The sequence below is a fragment of the Fringilla coelebs genome (genome assembly GCF_963513975.1).
Source record: "Fringilla coelebs genome assembly, chromosome: 32".
NCBI classification, from domain to species: Eukaryota; Metazoa; Chordata; class Aves; order Passeriformes; family Fringillidae; genus Fringilla; species Fringilla coelebs.
This window is the reverse complement of record NC_140058.1, coordinates 1091689-1110524: the sequence shown is the minus strand read 5'-3', so window position 1 is coordinate 1110524 and position 18836 is coordinate 1091689. Positions and strand designations below refer to the sequence as shown.

At 62.2% G+C, this 18836-nt stretch overlaps 1 protein-coding gene across 1 annotated transcript in view; it reads left to right on the top strand.

The window, feature by feature from the left end:
- Positions 1-18836, top strand: part of RASAL3 (RAS protein activator like 3) — a gene marked incomplete at its 5' end in the record, with an annotated part of 38853 nt that overhangs the window by 4999 nt on the left and 15018 nt on the right. Inside the window, 11 exons of the mRNA XM_084223835.1 lie at positions 2169-2631; positions 3840-3946; positions 4619-4700; positions 5427-5488; positions 6061-6152; positions 7308-7431; positions 9536-9634; positions 11024-11560; positions 13308-13452; positions 14690-14834; positions 17395-17631. Of these exons, the coding sequence (XP_084079961.1) occupies positions 2169-2631; positions 3840-3946; positions 4619-4700; positions 5427-5488; positions 6061-6152; positions 7308-7431; positions 9536-9634; positions 11024-11560; positions 13308-13452; positions 14690-14834; positions 17395-17631 (2093 nt within the window). The remainder of the gene's footprint in view (positions 1-2168; positions 2632-3839; positions 3947-4618; positions 4701-5426; positions 5489-6060; positions 6153-7307; positions 7432-9535; positions 9635-11023; positions 11561-13307; positions 13453-14689; positions 14835-17394; positions 17632-18836) is intronic.

Here is an 18836-nt window from a genome sequence, read left to right as displayed (position 1 = left end):
CCTAAACCCCCCAAAATGACTCCCCCCACCCCAAAATTCAGCTCCCCCCACCCCCCAAACCCAAATCCACCCCATGAACCCCCCAAAACCGACTCCCCCCACCCCAAAAATTACTCCCCCCACCCCAAAATTTCTCCCCCACCCCACAACCCCCCCAAATTCAGCTCCGCCCACCCCCCAAACCCCAAATCCACCCCACAAACCCCCAAAATTGCTCCCCCCGACCCCAAATCCAACCCCATGAACCCCCCAAAATGACTCCCCCGACCCCACAAACCCCAAATCCAAACCCCTAAACCCCCCAAAAATTACTCCCCCACCCCAAAATTACTCCCCCACCCCCCCACCCCCAAATCCACCCCATGAACCCCCCAAAACCGACTCCCCCCACCCCAAAATTTCTCCCCCACCCCACAACCCCCCCAAATTCAGCTCCGCCCACCCCACAAACCCCAAATCCACCCCATGAACCCCCCAAAACCGACTCCCCCCACCCCAAAAATTACTCCCCCACCCCAAAAATTACTCCCCCCACCCCAAAATTGCTCCCCCACTCCACAACCCCCCCAAATTCAGCTCCCCCCACCCCCCAAACCCCAAATCCACCCCCTGAACCCCCAAAAATTCAGCTCCGCCCACCCCCCAAACCCCAAATCCCCCCCATGAACCCCCCAAAAATTACTCCCCCCACCCCAAAAATTACTCCCCCCCATCCCCCCACCCCCAAATCCACCCCACGAACCCCCAAAATGACTCCCCCGACCCCAAATCCAACCCCTGGATCCCCCAAAATTGCTCCCCCCACCCCCAAATCCACCCCATGAACCCCCAAAATTTCTGCCCCCACCCCCACAACCCCCCCAAAATTACTCCTCCACCCCCACACCCCCCCAAATTCAGCTCCCCCCATCCCATCACCCCAAATCCAAACCCCTAAACCCCCCAAACCGACTCCCCCCCACCCCAAAAATTACTCCCCCACCCCAAAAATTACTCCCCCCACCCCAAAAATTACTCCCCCACCCCAAAAATTACTCCCCCCACCCCAAAATTGCTCCCCGCACCCCACAACCCCCCAAAATTGCTCCCCCAACCCCAAATCCACCCCATGAACCCCCCAAAATTGCTCCCCCCACCCCCCAAACCCCAAATCCAAACCCCTAAACCCCCCAAAAACTGACTCCCCCCACCCCAAAAATTACTCCCCCCCATCCCCCCACCCCCAAATCCACCCCACGAACCCCCAAAATGACTCCCCCGACCCCAAATCCAACCCCTGGATCCCCCAAAATTGCTCCCCCCAACCCCAAATCCCCCCACGAACCCCCAAAATTCAGCTTCCCTCACCCCCCAAACCCCAAATCCAAACCCCTAAACCCCCCAAAAATTACTCCCCCCACCCCAAAATTTACTCCCCCCACCCCACAAACCCCAAATCCACCCCATGAACCCCCAAAAAATTACTCCCCCCACCCCAAAAATTACTCCCCCGCCCCAAAATTGCTCCCCCCACCCCATAAACCCCAAATCCAACCCACGAACCCCCAAAATTGCTCCCCCCGACCCCAAATCCAACCCCCTGAACCCCCCAAAATGACTCCCCCGACCCCACAAACCCCAAATCCAAACCCCTAAACCCCCCAAAATTGCTCCCCCCAACCCCAAATCCAACCCCATGAACCCCCCAAAAATTACTCCCCCCACCCCAAAATTTACTCCCCCCACCCCACAAACCCCAAATCCACCCCACGAACCCCCAAAAAATTACTCCCCCCACCCCAAAATTTACTCCCCCCACCCCACAAACCCCAAATCCACCCCATGAACCCCCCAAAAATTACTCCCCCCACCCCAAAAATTACTCCCCCCACCCCAAAATTGCTCCCCCAACCCCAAATCCAACCCATGAACCCCCCAAATTCAGCTTCCCCGACCCCCCAAACCCCAAATTCACCCCATGAACCCCCCAAAATTACTCCCCCCAACCCCAAATCCCCCCACGAACCCCCAAAATTCAGCTTCCCTCACCCCCCAAACCCCAAATCCAAACCCCTAAACCCCCCAAAAATTACTCCCCCACCCCAAAAATTACTCCCCCCACCCCAAAAATGACTCCCCGCACCCCAAAATTTCTCCAACCCCCCCAAATCTCCCTCTCCCCCCCCCAGATGCAGCCGGAAGCGCCCCCGGCCGCCCCCGAGCCGCCCCCCGCCCTATTGAAGAGCTACAAGTGGCGAACGGCCGCGACCCCCGGCGGGGATCCCCAAAAACTCGGGGGGTCCCCGGGGAGCCGGCGCTGGGCGCGGCTGCAGGGCTGGAAACGCTCCTACAGCCACCCCGACACTGTCGGCGACAGAAGCGGCGACAGAAGCGGCGATAGAGGGGGTGGCGACAGAGGTGGCGACACTGTCGGCGACAGAGGTGGCGATAGAGGGGGTGGCGACAGAACCGGCGACAGAACCGGCGATAGAACCGGCGACAGGGGTGGCGACACTGTCGGCGACAGAACCGGCGATAGAACCGGCGATAGAGGGGGTGGCGACAGAGGTGGCGACAGAGGTGTCGCCAAAGCCAGCGCGCGGAGGTCGCTGTTCCGGAGGGCGTTCTCCGCCCCCTCCAAAGCACCCAAGGGTGCCGGGGACAGCAGGGGACAGCAGGGGACAGCGGGGGACAGCAGGGGACAGCAGGGGACAGCGGGGGACGGCGGGGGACACGAGGGGACGAGGCCACCCCCGCAGTGGCACCTGCGCTCCGCGGGAAGGAGGAGGGGACAAGGGGACAGCGGAGGAAGGGCGGAGCTGGAGGGGACAGGTGGGTGGCACCTGCGCGGGGTTGGTGGCACTTTGGGGGGGGTGGTCGTGTGGGACGTGGTGGCACCTCGGGGGTGGTGGCATCTCCGTGGCCTTGGTGTCACCAGACCTATGGTGGCACCTCCATGGCCAACTGTCCCTTGGTGTCACCTCCAAGGCCACCTGTCCCCCATCCTGGCACTCCTGGTGCCACCCCCATGGCCTTGTGTCCCTTGGTGTCACCAGACCCATGGTGGCACCTCCATGGCCTTGATGTCACCTCATTCATGGTGGCACCTCCATGGCCACGTGTCTCATGGTGTCACTTCAGGGCCACCTGTCCCTTGGTGTCACCAGATTCATGGTGTCACCTCTGTAGTCTTGGTGTCACCTCACCCATGGTGTCCCCTCCATGGCCACGTGTCCCTTGGTGTCACCTCAGGACCATGTATCCCTTGGTGTCACCTCACCCATGGTGTCACCTCCATGGTCACCTGTCCCCCATCCTGGCACTCTTGGTGCCACCCCCATGGCCTTGTGTCCCTTGGTGTCACCTCCCCCATGGTGGCACCTCCATGGTCTTGGTGTCACCTCAACCCTGGTGGCACCACCATGGCCAACTGTCCCTTGGTGTCACCACACCCATGGTGGCACCTCCATGGCCTTGTGTCCCTTGGTGTCACCTCAACCCTGGTGTCACCTCCATGGTCACCTGTCCCCCATCCTGGCACTCCTGGTGCCACCCCCATGGCCACGTGTCCCTTGGTGTCACCTCAGTCGTGGTGGCAGCTCTGTGGTCATGTGTCCCTTGGTGTCACCTCACCCATGGTGTCACCTCCATGGCCATGTGTCCCTTGGTGTCACCTCCCCCATGGTGTCACCTCCATGGCCACGTGTCCCTTGGTGCCACCTCCATGGCCTGGTGTCCCTTGGTGTCACCTCCCCCTGGCTGCCACCTCCTCCTGCCACGTCCTGGCCACCTGTCCCCATCCCCCCCCGGGTGGGTGACAATGACACCGCGGTCACCCGTGCCACCTTCTGTCCCCTCAGTGCCGCCCTTGGGGACATCGCCGGTGCCACCCGATGTCACCGTGTGGGACGTGTCCCAGTTCTCGCTGCTGGACGGACACCTGGTGCCACTGGGCAGGGACGAGGAGGTGAGCGGGGACATCGGGGTGGCACCGCGGTGGCACCTGGCGGTGTCCCCTGGGGTGGCAGGTGGCACCTCCTGGTGTCCCCTGGGTGGTGGCATCTCACAGTGTCCCCAGGGTGGTGGCACTTAATGGTGTCCCCAGGGTGGTGGCACTTCATGGTGTCCCCTGGGTGGCATCTCACGGTGTCCCCAGGGTGGTGGCATCTCACAGTGTTCCCTGGGTGGCATCTCACAGTGTCCCCTGGGTGGTGGCACCTCATGGTGTCCCCTGGGTGGCATCTCACAGTGTCCCCTGGGTGGTGGCACTTCCTGGTGTCCCCAGGGTGGTGGCACCTCCCGATGTCCCCTGAGTGCCACCCCCTGACCCCGCGGTGTCCCCAGGGTGGTGGCACCTCCCGGTGTCCCCTGAGTGCCACCTCTTGACCCCGCGGTGTCCCCAGGGTGGTGGCACCTCCCGGTGTCCCCAGGGTGCCACCTCTTGACCCCGCGGTGTCCCCAGGGTGGTGGCACCTCCCGGTGTCCCCAGGGTGCCACCCCCTGACCCCGCGGTGTCCCCAAGGTGGTGGCACTTCATGATGTCCCCAGGGTGCCACCCCCTGACCCCGCGGTGTCCCCAGGGTGGTGGCACCTCGTGGTGTCCCCTGGGTGCCACCCCCTGACCCCGCGGTGTCCCCAGGGCCCCTGGCGGAGCAGGACCCGCGCTGGCAGTGCCACCTCCGAGGCCACCAACCTGTCCCCAGCGGGCAGGAGGGACCCGGGTGAGGACACGGGGGTGGCACTGGGGGGGTGACACAGGAGGGGACAGGGAGGTGGCACTGGGGGGTGGGGACACAGAGGGGTGGCATAGGGAGGGGACAGGAGGGGTGGCACAGGGGGGGTGGCACAGGGGGGATGGGACAGGGGGGGTGGGACAGGGTGGGTGGGACAGGGGGGTGGCACAGGGGGTGGCACAGGGGGTGGCACAGGGTGGTGGCACAGGGAGGTGGCACAGGGGTGGCACTGGGGGGGTGACACAGGGAGGTGGTGACAAGGGGGATGGGACACAGGGGATGGGACAAGGAGGTGGCACAGGGGGGTGGCACAGGGAGGGGACAGGGGGTGGGACAGGGAGGGTGGGACAGGGGGTGGTGGCACTGGGGGTGGGACAGGGTGGTGGCACTGGGGGTGTGACACAGGGGGTGGGACACGGAGTGGTGGCACTAAGGGTGGCACAGGGGGATGGGACAGGGTGGGTGACACAGGGTGGGGACAGGGGGGGTGGCACTGGGGTGGCACAGGGGGATGGGACAGGGTGGGTGACACAGGGTGGGGACAGGGGGGATGGCACAGGGAGGGGACAGGAGGATGGGACAGGGGGGTGGGACAGGGGAGGTGGCACTGGGGGTGGCACTGGGGGAGGTGGCACTGGGGGTGGCACAGGGGGTGGTGGCACAGGGAGGGGACAGGGGGTGGTGGCACCGGGGGTGCTGAGCGCTCCCCCCCAGACCCCGACGAGAGGAGCCCCCGGCAGGAGCCCCCCCCGAGCTCCCAGCTCAGCAACGTCAAGGTGGGACCGACCCGGCCCTGTCACCTCCCCTGTCACCTGTCCCTGTCACCTGTCCCCATCCCTGTCTCTGTCCCTGTCACCTCCCCTGTCCCCATCCCTGTCCCCATCCTGTCCCCATCCTGTCCCCATCCCTGTCCCTGTCCCTGTCCCTGTCCCTGTCCCCTGTCCCCATCCCTGTCCCGCTGTCCCTGTCCCCTCCCTGTTCCTGTCCCCCTGTCGCTGTCCCTGTCCCCATCGCTGTCCCCTCCCTGTCCCTGTCCCCTGTCCCCTGTCCCTGTCGCTGTCCCCATCCCTGTCCCCATCCCTGTCCCCATCGCTGTCTCCTATCCCTGTCCCCTCTCTGTCCCTGTCCCATCCCTGTCCCCTCCCTGTCCCCTCTCCGTCGCTGTCGCTGTCCCATCGCTGTCCCCTCCCTGTCCCATCGCTGTCCCTGTCGCTGTCCCTGTCCCCTCCCTGTCCCCTCCCTGTCCCCTCCCTGTCCCCTCCCTGTCCCCATCCCTGTCGCTGTCCCTGTCCCCTCCCTGTCCCCATCCTGTCCCCATCGCTGTCCCTGTCGCTGTCGCTGTCCCCAGGGGCTGCTCTGGAGGAGGCTCCTCCGGGACCGGAAGAGTCGCGGTGGCACCAAAAGCGACCCAGGGGTGGTGGCAGTGCCCGAGGGTGACAGGTAGGGGACACTCCTGTCCGGTGACACCGCTGTCCCCTCAGAGCCCCTGGTGACACCTCTGTCCCCTCAGAACCCTTGGTGACACCTCTGTCCCCTCAGGGGGTCCCTGGTGACACCTCTGTCCCCTCAGAGCCCTTGGTGACACTGCTGTCCCCCCAGGATCCCTTTGGGGCTCCTGGTGACACCGCTGTCCCCTCAGGGTCCCTGGTGTCACCCCTGTCCCCATTTTGGGGTCCCTGGTGACACTGCTGTCCCCTCAGGGTCCCTGGTGTCACCCCTGTCCCCTCAGGGGGATCCCTAGTGACACCTCTGTCCCCTCAGAACCCTTGGTGACACTGCTGTCCCCATTTTGGGGTCCCTGGTGACACCTCTGTCCCCTCAGAACCCTTGGTGACACCGCTGTCCCCTCAGGGGGTCCCTGGTGACACTGCTGTCCCCTCAGAGCCCCTGGTGACACTGCTGTCCCCTCAGGGGGTCCCTGGTGACACTGCTGTCCCCTCAGAGCCCCTGGTGACACCGCTGTCCCCTCAGGGTCCCCTCAGGGTCCCTTTGGGGTCCCTGGTGACACCTCTGTCCCCTCAGAGCCCCTGGTGACACCGCTGTCCCCTCAGGGGGGTCCCTGCTGTCACCCCTGTCCCCCCAAGGTCCCTTGGTGACACTGCTGTCCCCTCAGGGTCCCTGCTGTCACCCCTGTCCCCTCAGGTCCCTTTGGGGGGTCCCTGGTGTCCCCTCTGTCCCCTCAGGGTCCCCAGCCACAGCCCTTCCCGCGAGTCCCTGCTGTCACCCCTGTCCCCTCAGGGTCCCTTTGGGGGGTCCCTGGTGTCACCCCTGTCCCCTCAGGGTCCCTGGTGTCACCTGTGTCCCCTCAGGGTCCCTTTGGGGGGTCCCTGATGTCACCTCTGTCCCTGCAGGGTCCCCAGCCGCAGCCCTTCCCGCGAGTCCCTGCTGTCACCCCTGTCCCCTCAGGGGGTCCCTGGTGACACCGCTGTCCCCTCAGAACCCTTGGTGACACTGCTGTCCCCTCGGGGGGGTCCCTGGTGTCACCCGTGTCCCCCCAGGGTCCCCAGCCGCAGCCCTTCCCGCGAGTCCCTGCTGTCACCCCTGTCCCCTCAGGGTCCCTTTGGGGGGTCCCTGGTGTCACCTGTGTCCCCTCAGGGTCCCCAGCCGCAGCCCTTCCCGCGAGTCCCTGCTGTCACCCCCCGAGCTGGACGTCACCGGGGACGGCGTCACCGTGCGGCCGGTGCACGGCAGCCTGGTGGGAGAGAGGTTCTGCTTCCAGGTACGGCCGGGGGGCACCCCAAAAATGGGGGGATCCCCAAAAAGGGAACCTCAAAAAATGGGGATCCTGATCCCAAAAAATGGCACCCCAAAAATGGGGATCCTGACCCCAAAAATGGGGACCCGGTGCACGGCAGCCTGGTGGGGGAGAGGTTCTGCTTCCAGGTACGGCCGGGGGGGACCCCGAAAATGGGGGGACCCCAAAAATGGGGGGACCCCAAAAAATGGGGATCCTGACCCCGAAAATGGCACCCCAAAAAATGGGGACCCCCAAAATGGGGATCCGGTGCACGGCAGCCTGGTGGGGGAGAGGTTCTGCTTCCAGGTACGGCCGGGGGCACCCCAAAAATGGGGGGACCCCGAAAAATGGGGATCCTGACCCCAAAAATGGCACCCCAAAAAATGGAACCCCAAAAATGGGGACCCCCGAAAATGGGGACCCGGTGCACGGCAGCCTGGTGGGGGAGAGGTTCTGCTTCCAGGTACGGCCCGGGGGGGCACCCCAAAAATGGGGGGACCCCGAAAAATGGCACCCCAAAAAATGGGGACCCGAAAAATGGGGATCCTGATCCCAAAAAATGGGAGCCAAAAAATGGCACCCCAAAAATGGGGATCCTGACCCCAAAAATGGGGACCCGGTGCACGGCAGCCTGGTGGGGGAGAGGTTCTGCTTCCAGGTACGGCCGGGGGGCACCCCAAAAATGGGGGGACCCCAAAAAATGGGGATCCTGATCCCAAAAAATGGGGATCCTGATCCCAAAAAATGGCACCCCAAAAATGGGGACCCCAAAAATGGGGATCCTGACCCCAAAAAATGGGCACCCGAAAAATGGGGACCCTAAAAATGGGAGCCAAAAAAGGGCACCCCAAAAATGGGGACCCTGACCCCAAAAAGGGCACCCAGGGACCCCCAAGCCCCCCTGTCCCCTCTGGGTGTCCCTGTCACCCTCAGTGTCCCCTCACTGTCCCCTCACTGTCCCTTCCTTGTCCCCTCGGTGTCCCCTCAATGTCCCCTCAGTGTCCTGTCACCCTCACTGTCCCCATCACCCTCATTGTCCCCTCAATGTCCTGCCACCCTCAGTGTCCCCTCGCCGTCCCCTCGCTGTCCTGTCACCCTCATTGTCCCCTCGCTGTCCCCTCTCTGTCCTGCCACTCTCAGTGTCCCCTCAATGTCCTGCCACCCTCAGTGTCCCCTCATTGTCCCCTAAGTGTCCCTGCCACCCTCAGTGTCCCCTCGCTGTCCCCTCAGTGTCCCCATCACCTTCAGTGTCCCCTCACTGTCCTGTCACCCTCAGTGTCCCCTCGCTGTCCCCTCAGTGTCCCTGCCACCCTCAGTGTCCCCTCACTGTCCTGTCACCCTCAGTGTCCCCTCGCTGTCCCCTCACTGTCCTGCCACCCTCAGTGTCCTCTCAGTGTCCCTGCCACCCGCAGTGTCCCCTCGCCATCCCCTCGCTGTCCTGTCACCTTCAGTGTCCCCTCGGTGTCCCCTCTCTGTCCTGCCACCCTCACTGTCCTGTCACCCTCAGTGTGTCCTCTCTGTCCTGCCACCCTCAGTGTCCCCCCACTGTCCCCATCACCCTCAGTGTCCCCTCGCTGTCCCCTCACTGTCCTCCCACCCTCAGTGTCCCCTCGCTGTCCTGCCACCCTCAGTGTCCCCTCAGTGTCCCTGCCACCCTCAGTGTCCCCTCGCTGCCCTGCCACCCTCAGTGTCCCCTCGCTGTCCCCTCACTGTCCTCCCACCCTCAGTGTCCCCTCGCTGTCCTGCCACCCTCAGTGTCCCCTCGCTGTCCCCATTGCCCTCAGTGTCCCCTCAGTGTCCCCTCGCTGTCCCCTCGCTGTCCTGCCACCCTCAGTGTCCCCTCGCTGTCCTGCCACCCTCAGTGTCTCCTCGCTGTCCCTGCCACCCTCAGTGTCCCCTCGCTGTCCTGTCACCCTCAGTGTCCCCTCAGTGTCCCTGCCACCCTCAGTGTCCCCTCGCTGTCCTGTCACCCTTGCTGTTCCCATCGCCCTCATTGTCCCCTCAGTGTCCCCTCGCTGTCCTGCCACCCTCAGTGTCCCCTCAGTGTCCCCTCATTGTCCCCTCGCTGTCCCCTCGCTGTCCCCAGGTGATCACACCCGAGGGCAGCCGCTCCTTCGGCTGCGCCTCCCTGGCCGAGCGCGACCGCTGGATCGAGGAGCTGCGCCGGACAGCGCAGCCCAACAAGGTGGGACACCTCGGGGACACCTTGGGGACACCTTGGGGACACCCTGGGGACACCCTGGGGACACCTCGAGGACACCCTGCCACCCCCAGCCCGCTCACCGTGCTCTGCTGTCCTTGGGCTGGGTGGGGAAACTGAGGCACGGAGCGGCCAGCACGGAGCGGCCTCAGTGTCCCCAATGTCCCCTCCTGGCCCTGTGGCCTTTCTTGTCCCCTGCTGTCCCCCCTCCGTGTCCCCTCCATGTGTCCCCTCCTGTCCCTGTCAGAATTCCTGTCCCCAACTCAAATTGTCCCCTTTGTCCCCTCTGTCCCCTGACCCCCACTCACATCCCTTTGTCCCCATTGTCCCCTTGTCCCCATTGTCCCCATTGTCCCCTCTGTCCCCTGTGTCCCCTGACCTCCACCCACATCCCATTGTCCCCTTGTCCCCTTTGTCCCCATTATCCTCTTGTCCCCATTGTCCCCATTGTCCCCATTGTCCCCACTGTCCCTTGTCCCCATGATCCCCACTCACATCCCATTGTCCCCTTTGTCCCCATTGTCCCCTTTGTCCCCATTGTCCCCTTGTCCCCACTGTCCCTTGTCCCCATGATCCCCACTCACATCCCATTGTCCCCATTGTCCCCTTTGTCCCCATTGTCCCCTTTGTCCCCATTGTCCCCTTGTCCCCATGACCTCCACTCACATCCCATTATCCCATTGTCCCCATTGTCCCCATTGTCCGCACTCACATCCCATTATCCCATTGTCCCCATTGTCCCCATTATCCCCATTGTCCCCATTGTCCCCATGACCCCTACTCATGTCCCCTTGTCCCCATTTTCCCCATTGTCCCCTTGTCCCCACGACCCCCACTCACATCCCTTTGTCCCCATTGTCCCCTTGTCCTCATTGTCCCCATTGTCCCCATTGTCCCCTTGTCACCTTGACCCCCACTCACATCCCCTTGTCCCCATTATCCCCTTGTCCCCACTGTCCCCATTGTCCCCGCTGTCCCTTGTCCCCACTGTCCCCATTATCCCCTTGTCCCTGCTGTCCCCATTGTCCCCTTGTCCCCATTGTCCCCCTTGTCCCCATTGTCCCCATTGTCCCCTTTGTCCCCATTATCCCCTTTGTCCCCATTATCCCACTGTCCCCATTGTCCCCTTTGTCCCCATTGTCCCCTTTGTCCCCATTGTCCCCATTGTCCCCACTGTCCCCATTGTCCCCATTATCCCCACTGTCCCCACTGTCCCCATTATCCCCTTTTCCCCATTATCCCATTGTCCCCACTGTCCCCATTATCCCCTTGTCCCCACTATCCCCACTGTCCCCATTGTCCCCTTGTCCCCATTGTCCCCTTGTCCCCATTGTCCCCACTGTCCCCACCATCCCTTGTCCCCACGCCCCCCAGGACAACTGCGAGCGCCTGGACCTCTCCCTGACCCTGTGGCTCTACGAGGGCCGCCACCTCCCTCCGCGCCGCCGCCTCCGCTGCCACCTCCACCTGGACGGCGCCGTCTTCGCCCGCACCACGGCCAAACCGGCCGGCGCCGACGGCCAACTCTTCTGGGGCGAGCTCTTCCACCTGCCCGCGCTGCCGCCGGCGCGCGCCCTCACCGTCGCCCTGTGCCGCCACGACCCCGCCGGGGGGTGGCACCCGCTGGGCTCCGTCACCGTCCCCCTGTCCGAGCTGGCGGCGTCGCGGCAGCCCCTGGAGCGTTGGTACGCCCTGAGCGGCGCCGGCGAGCGGGGCCCGGCCCTGCGGCTGCGCGGGCGTTACCGCCAGGTGAGGGTGTTGCCCATCGTGCGCTACAAGGAGTTGGCGGAGTTCATCACCTTCCACTACCGGGAGCTGTGCGGGCGGCTGGAGCCGGCCATCGCCGCGCGGCACAAGGAGGAGCTGGCCGGCGCCTTGGTGCGCGTGCTGCAGAGCACCGGCAAGGCCAAGGTGGGGATGGGGTGGGTTGGGTTGGGTTGGGTTGGTTGGGTTGGGTGAGGATGAGATGGATTGGTTGAGTTGGGATGAGATGGGTTGGATGAGTTGGGTTGGGTTGGGTTGGTTGGGTTGGATGAGGATGAGTTGGGTTGGGTTGGTTGGGTTGGGTTCGGTTGGGTGAGGATGAGTTGGGTTGGGTTGGGTTGGGTTTGGTTGGGTTGGGTGAGGATGGGATGGGTTGGTTGGGTTGGGTTGGGTGAGGATGAGCTGGGTTGGGTTGGGTTGGTTGGGTTGGGTGAGGATGAGTTGGGTTGGGTTGGGTTGGGTTGGGTGAGGATGAGTTGGGTTGGGTTGGGTTGGTTGGGTTGGGTGAGGATGGGATGGGATGGGTTGGGTTGGTTTGGTTGGGTTGGTTTGGTTGGGTTGCGTTGGTTGGGTTGGGTTGGATGAGTTGGGTTGGGTCAGTTGGGTTGGGTTGAATTGGGTGAGGATGAGCTGGGTTGGTTGAGTTGGGTTGGTTGAGTTGTGTTGGTTGAGTTGGGATGAGATGGGTTGGATGAGTTGGGTTGGGTTGGAATGAGTTGGGTTGGGTCAGTTGGGTTGGGATGAGTTGGGTTGGGTTTGTTGGGTTGGGTGAGGATGAGATGGGTTGGTTGAGTTGGGATGAGATGGGTTGGATGAATTGAGTTGGGTGAGGATGGGTTGGGTTGGGTTGGGTTGGGTTGGGTTGAGTGAGGATGAGGTGGGTTGGGTTGGGTTAGGTTGGGTTGGGTTGGTTGAGTTGCATTGGGTTGGGTTGGTTGGGTTGGGTGAGGATGAGATGGGTTGGTTGAGTTGGGTTGGTTGAGTTGGGATGAGATGGGTTGGATGAGTTGAGCTGGGTGAGGATGGGTTGGGTTGGATGAGTTGAGCTGGGTGAGGATGGGTTGGGTTGGGTTGGATGAGTTGAGTTGGGTTGGTTGGGTTGGGTAAGGATGAGATGGTTGAGTTGGGATGAGATGAGTTGGATGAGTTGGGTGAGGATGGGATGGGTTGGGTTGGGTTGGGTTGGGTCGAGTTGGGATGAGATGGGTTGGATGAGTTGGGCTGAGTTGGATTGGGTCGGGTTGAGTTGGATGGGTTGGGTTGGGTTGAATTGGGTTGTCTTGAGTTGTGTTTTGTTGGGTTGGGTTGAGTTGAGTTGAGTTGTGTTGAGTTGGGTTGGGTTGGGTTAGGATGGGTTGGATGAGTTGAGTTGAGTTGGGTTGGGTTGCGTTGGATGAGTTGGGTTGGGTTGAGTTGGGTTGAGTAGGGTTGGGTTGGGTTAGGATGGGTTGGATGAGTTGAGTTGGGTTGGGTTGCGTTGGATGAGTTGGGTTGGGTTGGGTTGTGTTGGGATGAGATGGGTTGGATGAGTTGAGTTGGGTCGGGTTGCGTTGGATGAGTTGGGTTGGGTTGGGTTGTGTTGAGTTGAGTTGTGTTGAGTTGAGTTGTGTTGGGTTGTGTTGGGTTGTGTTGAGTAGGGTTGGGTTAGGATGGGTTGGATGAGTTCAGTTGAGTTGGGTTGTGTTGGGTGGGGATGAATGAGTTGAGTTGGGTTGGGTTGTGTTGGGTTGTGTTGCGTTGAATGAGTTGAAACACAACTACAGACACAAAACCCCAACTCAGACACCCGCCAGCAGACCCAACACAGTTGCCTCACTCATCCCATTGTCACGGGTGCCACCAACCCTTTCGGTGTCCCCAAGTGCCACCAACCCCTCCCCACCTGTCCCCGCAGTCCTTCCTGATCGACCTGGGCGTGGCCGAGCTCGACCGCTTCGACGAGCGCGAGGCGCTCATCTTCCGCGAGAACACCTTGGCCACCAAGGCCATCGACGAGTACATGAAGCTGGTGGGGGCCAAGTACCTGCAGGACACGCTGGGTACGCGCGGGGGACACGGGGACATCCCGGGGGGTGGCAGGGGCGGGGCATCCCGGGGGAGTGGGACAACCCTGACCACCCGTGGGGACGTGGTGGTGACACCTTTGTCACCTCATGGGCTGTGGGACACACCTGACCACCCATGGGGAGGTGGTGGTGACACCTTTGTCCCCTCACGGGCTGTCCCCTGTCCCTAGAGAACATGATGTGGGTTCCTCCCGTCCATCCCCACCCTGGTGACATCTCGGTCCCCTCATGGGTTGGGGGACACCCCTGACCGCCCGTGGGGACGTGGTGGTGACACCTTTGTCACCTCACGGGCTGTGGGACACCCCTGACCACCCGTGGGGATGTGGTGGTGACACCTTTGTCACCTCAGGGGCTGTGGGACACCCCTGACCACCCATGGGGAGGTGGTGGTGACACCTTTGTCACCTCATGGGTTGGGGGACATCCCTGACCACCCATGGGGACGTGGTGGTGACATCTTTGTCACCTCAGGGGCTGTGGGACATCCCTGACCACCCATGGGGACCTGGTGTGGGTTCCTCCTGTCCATCCCACCCTGGTGACACCTTTGTCACCTCATGGACTGTGGGACACCCCTGACCACCCATGGGGACGTGGTGGTGACACCTTTGTCCCCTCCCGGGCTGTCCCCTGTCCCTAGAGGAGGTGATGGTGTCCCCTTTGTCCCCTCACGGGCTGTCCCCAGAGGAGGTGGTGGTGTCCCCTCTGTCCCCTCCTGGGCTGTCCCCTGTCCCCAGGGGCGGTGGTGGTGACACCTTTGTCCCCTCACGAGCTGTCCCCTGTCCCCAGGGGAGGTGATGTGGGTTCCTCCCGTCCACCCCACCCTGGTGACACCTCTGTCCCCTCTCGGGCTGTCCCCTGTCCCCAGGGGAGGTGGTGGTGTCCCCTTTGTCCCCTCACGGGCTGTCCCCTGTCCCCAGAGAACATGATGTGGGTTCCTCCTGTCCATCCCACCCTGGTGACACCTTTGTCCCCTCACGGGCTGTCCCCTGTCCCCAGGGGAGGTGGTGGTGACCCCTTTGTCCCCTCCTGGGCTGTCCCCTGTCCCCAGGGGAGGTGGTGGTGACCCCTCTGTCCCCTCCCGGGCTGTCCCCTGTCCCCAGAGGAGGTGGTGGTGACCCCTTTGTCCCCTCACGGGCTGTCCCCTGTCCCCAGGGGAGGTGGTGGTGACACCTTTGTCCCCTCACGGGCTGTCCCCTGTCCCCAGGGGCGGTGGTGGCCCAGCTCTGCAGCTCCGAGCAGAGCTCCGAGGTGGATCCCAGCAAGTGCTCGGGGGCGGAGCTCTGGGAGCACCAGCAGCACCTGCGCCAGGTGTGCGAGGAGACCCTGAGGCGCATCACCGACGGCTCCGAGTGAGGGACAGCTGGGGACACCGGGGGTGGCACCGGGGTGACACTGGGGTGGCACTGGGGTAGCATCGGGGTGGCACCAGGGTGGCATCAGGGGTGGCATCGGGGTGGCATCGGGGTGACATCGGGGTGGCATCGGGGTGGCATCGGGGTGGTATCAGGGTGGCATCGTGGGTGGCACTGGGGTGGCATCGGGGTGGCACTGGAGTGGCATCGGGGGTGGCATCGGGGTGGCACCGGGGTGGCGTCGGGGGTGGCACCGGGGTGGCATCGGGGGTGACACTGGGGTGGCGTCAGGGTGGCATCGGGGTGGCATCGGGGTGGCGTCGGGGTGGCATTGGGGTGGCATTGGGGGTGGCATCAGGGGTGGCATCGGGGTGGCATCTGGGTGGCACTGGGGTGGCATTGGGGGTGGCACTGCGGTGGCATCGTGGGTGGCATTGGGGTGGCATCAGGGTGGCACCGGGGGTGGCATCGGGGTGGCACTGGGGTGGCGTCGAGGTGGCATCGTGGGTGGCATCAGGGGTGGCATCGGGGTGGCATCGGGGTGGCACCGGGGTGGCATCGGGGTGGCGTCAGGGTGGCATCGGGGGGGGGGCACCGGGGTGGCTTCGGGGGTGGCATCAGGGTGGCATCGTGGGTGGCATCGGGGTGGCACTGGGGGTGGCATCAGGGTGGCACCAGGGGTGGCATCGGGGTGGCATCGGGGCCAGGAGAAGGTGGGACACGGGGGTGGGATCAGGGACCAAAGGTGGGGCTGGGGATTGTCACCTTGGGGGGGGGGACAGGGTGGGTCTGGGGACAAATCTGGGGACAAAGATGGGGGTGGGGTCCATCCTGGGGTGGGCGTGGTGATGGGCACTGAGGTGGAGCAAGGGACAAGTTTGTGGACAGGGATGGGTGACAGGGATGGGGATGGACACCGGGATGGACCTGGGGACAAGTTTGTGGACAGGGATGGGTGACAGGGATGGAGATGGACACCAGGATGGACCTGGGGACAAGTTTGAGATGGAGATGGACATCAGGATGGACCTGGGGACAAATTTGGGGACAGGGATGGGGATGGACATCAGGACGGACCTGGGGACAAATTTGGGGACAGGGATGGGGATGGACATCAGGACGGACCTGGGGACAAGTTTGGGGACAGGGATGGGTGACAGGGATGGTGATGGACATCAGGATGGACCTGGGGACAAGTTTGGGGACAGGGATAGGTGACAGGGATGGGGATGGACACCAGGATGGACCTGGGGACAAGTTTGGTGACAGGGAGTGAGATGGACATCAGGATGGACCTGGGGACAAGTTTGGGGACAGGGATGGAGATGGACATCAGGATGGACCGGGTGACAAGTTTGGGGACAGGGATGGAGATGGACATCAGGATGGACCGGGTGACAAGTTTGGGGACAGGGATGGAGATGGACATCAGGATGGACCGGGTGACAAGTTTGGTGACAGGGATGGAGATGGACACCAGGATGGACCTGGGGACAAGTTTGGGGACAGGGATGGGTGACAGGGATGGAGATGGACACCAGGATGGACCTGGGGACAATTTTGAGATGGTGATGGACATCAGGATGGACCTGGGGACAAATTTGGGGACAGGGATGGGTGACAGGGATGGAGATGGATATCAAGATGGACCTGGGGACAATTTCGAGATGGTGATGGACATCAGGACGGACCTGGGGACAAGTTTGGTGACAGGGATGGGTGACAGGGATGGGGATGGACATCAGGATGGACCTGGGGACAATTCTGAGATGGTGATGGACATCAGGACGGACCTGGGGACAATTTTGAGATGGTGATGGACATCAGGACGGACCTGGGGACAATTCTGAGATGGGGATGGACATCAGGATGGACCTGGGGACAAATTTGGGGACAGGGATGGAGATGGACACCAGGATGGACCTGGGGACAAGTTTGGGGACAGGGATGGGTGACAGGGATGGGGATGGACACCAGGATGGACGTGGGGACAAGTTTGGGGACAGGGATGGAGATGGACATCAGGACGGACCCAGGGACAAGTTTGGGATGGAGATGGACACCAGGATGGACCTGGGGACAAGTTTGGTGACAGGGATGGGGATGGACACCAGGATGGACTCAGCGACAATTTTGAGATGGAAATGGACATCAGGATGGACCTGGGGACAAGTTTGGGGACAGGGATGGAGATGGACACCAGGACGGACCTGGGGACAATTTTGAGATGGTGATGGACATCAGGACAGACCTGGGGACAATTTTGAGATGGTGATGGACATCAGGACAGACCTGGGGACAATTTTGAGATGGGGATGGACATCAGGACGGACCTGGGGACAAGTTTGGTGACAGGGATGGGTGACAGGGATGGTGATGGACATCAGGACGGACCTGGGGACAAACTTGATGACACAGACAGTGACAACCACCACCCCTTTCCTCCACACGGACACAACCCCCAAACCCCCACACAACACCACCCTGACACGATGCCACCGTCCCCCCGCGGTGGCACCGCCGTGTCCCCTGTCCCCATCACGCCGTCCCCGGGCAGGTCCTTCCCGGCCGAGCTGGGCGAGGTGTTCGCGGCGTGGCGGGACGAGTGCGCGGCGCGCGGCAAGGCGGCCATCGGCCAGCGCCTGGTGTCGGCCTCGCTCTTCCTGAGGTTCCTCTGCCCGGCCATCATGTCCCCCAGCCTCTTCGGCCTCGTCCAGGAGTACCCCGGCGAGGCCACCGCCCGCAGCCTCACGCTGGTGGCCAAGGTCATCCAGAACTTGGCCAACTTCACCACGTAGGTGGCCACCGCCGTGGGGACGTCCCCAAGTTTGGGTGAAGATGGGATGGTTTGGGTTGGATGAGTTGGGTTGGGTTGAGTGAGGATGAGGTGGGTTGGTTGAGTTGGGATGAGATGGATTGGATGAGTTGAGTTGGGTGAGGATGAGTTGGGTTGGATTGGAATGAGTTGGGTTGGATTGGAATGAGTTGGGTTGGGTTGGGTTGGTTGGGTTGGGTGAGGATGAGGTGGGTTGGGTTGAATTGGGATGAGATGGGTTGGATGAGTTGAGTTGGGTGAGGATGAGTTGGGTTGGATTGGAATGAGTTGGGTTGGGTTGGAATGAGTTGGGTTGGGTTGGTTGGGTTGGGTGAGGATGAGTTGGGTTGGGTTGGATTGGGATGAGAAGGGTTGGATGAGTTGAGTTGGGTGAGGATGAGTTGGGTTGGATTGGAATGAGTTGGGTTGGATTGGAATGAGTTGGGTTGGGTTGGGTTGGTTGGGTTGGGTTGGGATGAGATGGATTGGATGAGTTGAGTTGGGTGAGGATGAGTTGGGTTGGATTGGAATGAGTTGGGTTGGGTTGGGTTGGTTGGGTTGAGTGAGGATGAGGTGGGTTGGTTGAGTTGGGATGAGATGGATTGGATGAGTTGAGTTGGGTGAGGATGAGTTGAGTTGGATTGGAATGAGTTGGGTTGGATTGGAATGAGTTGGGTTGGATTGGAATAAGTTGTGTTGGGTTGGGTTGGGTTGGATTGGAATGAGTTGGGTTGGATTGGAATAAGTTGTGTTGGGTTGGGTTGGTTGGGTTGGGTGAGGATGAGTTGGGTTGGGTTGGGTTGGGTTGGGTTGGGTTGAATTGGGATGAGATGGGTTGGATGAGTTGAGTTGGGTGAGGATGAGTTGGGTTGGATTGGAATGAGTTGGGTTGGATTGGAATGAGTTGGGTTGGGTTGGGTTGGTTGGGTTCAGTGAGGATGAGGTGGGTTGGTTGAGTTGGGATGAGATGGATTGGATGAGTTGATGTGGGTGAGGATGAGTTGGGTTGGATTGGAATGAGTTGGGTTGGATGAGTTGGGTTGGGTTGGTTGGGTTGAGTGAGGATGAGGTGGGTTGGTTGAGTTGGGATGAGATGGGTTGGATGAGTTGAGTTGGGTGAGGATGGGGTGGTTTGGGTTGGGTGAGGATGAGTTAGGTTGGGTTGGAATGAGTTGTGTTGGGTT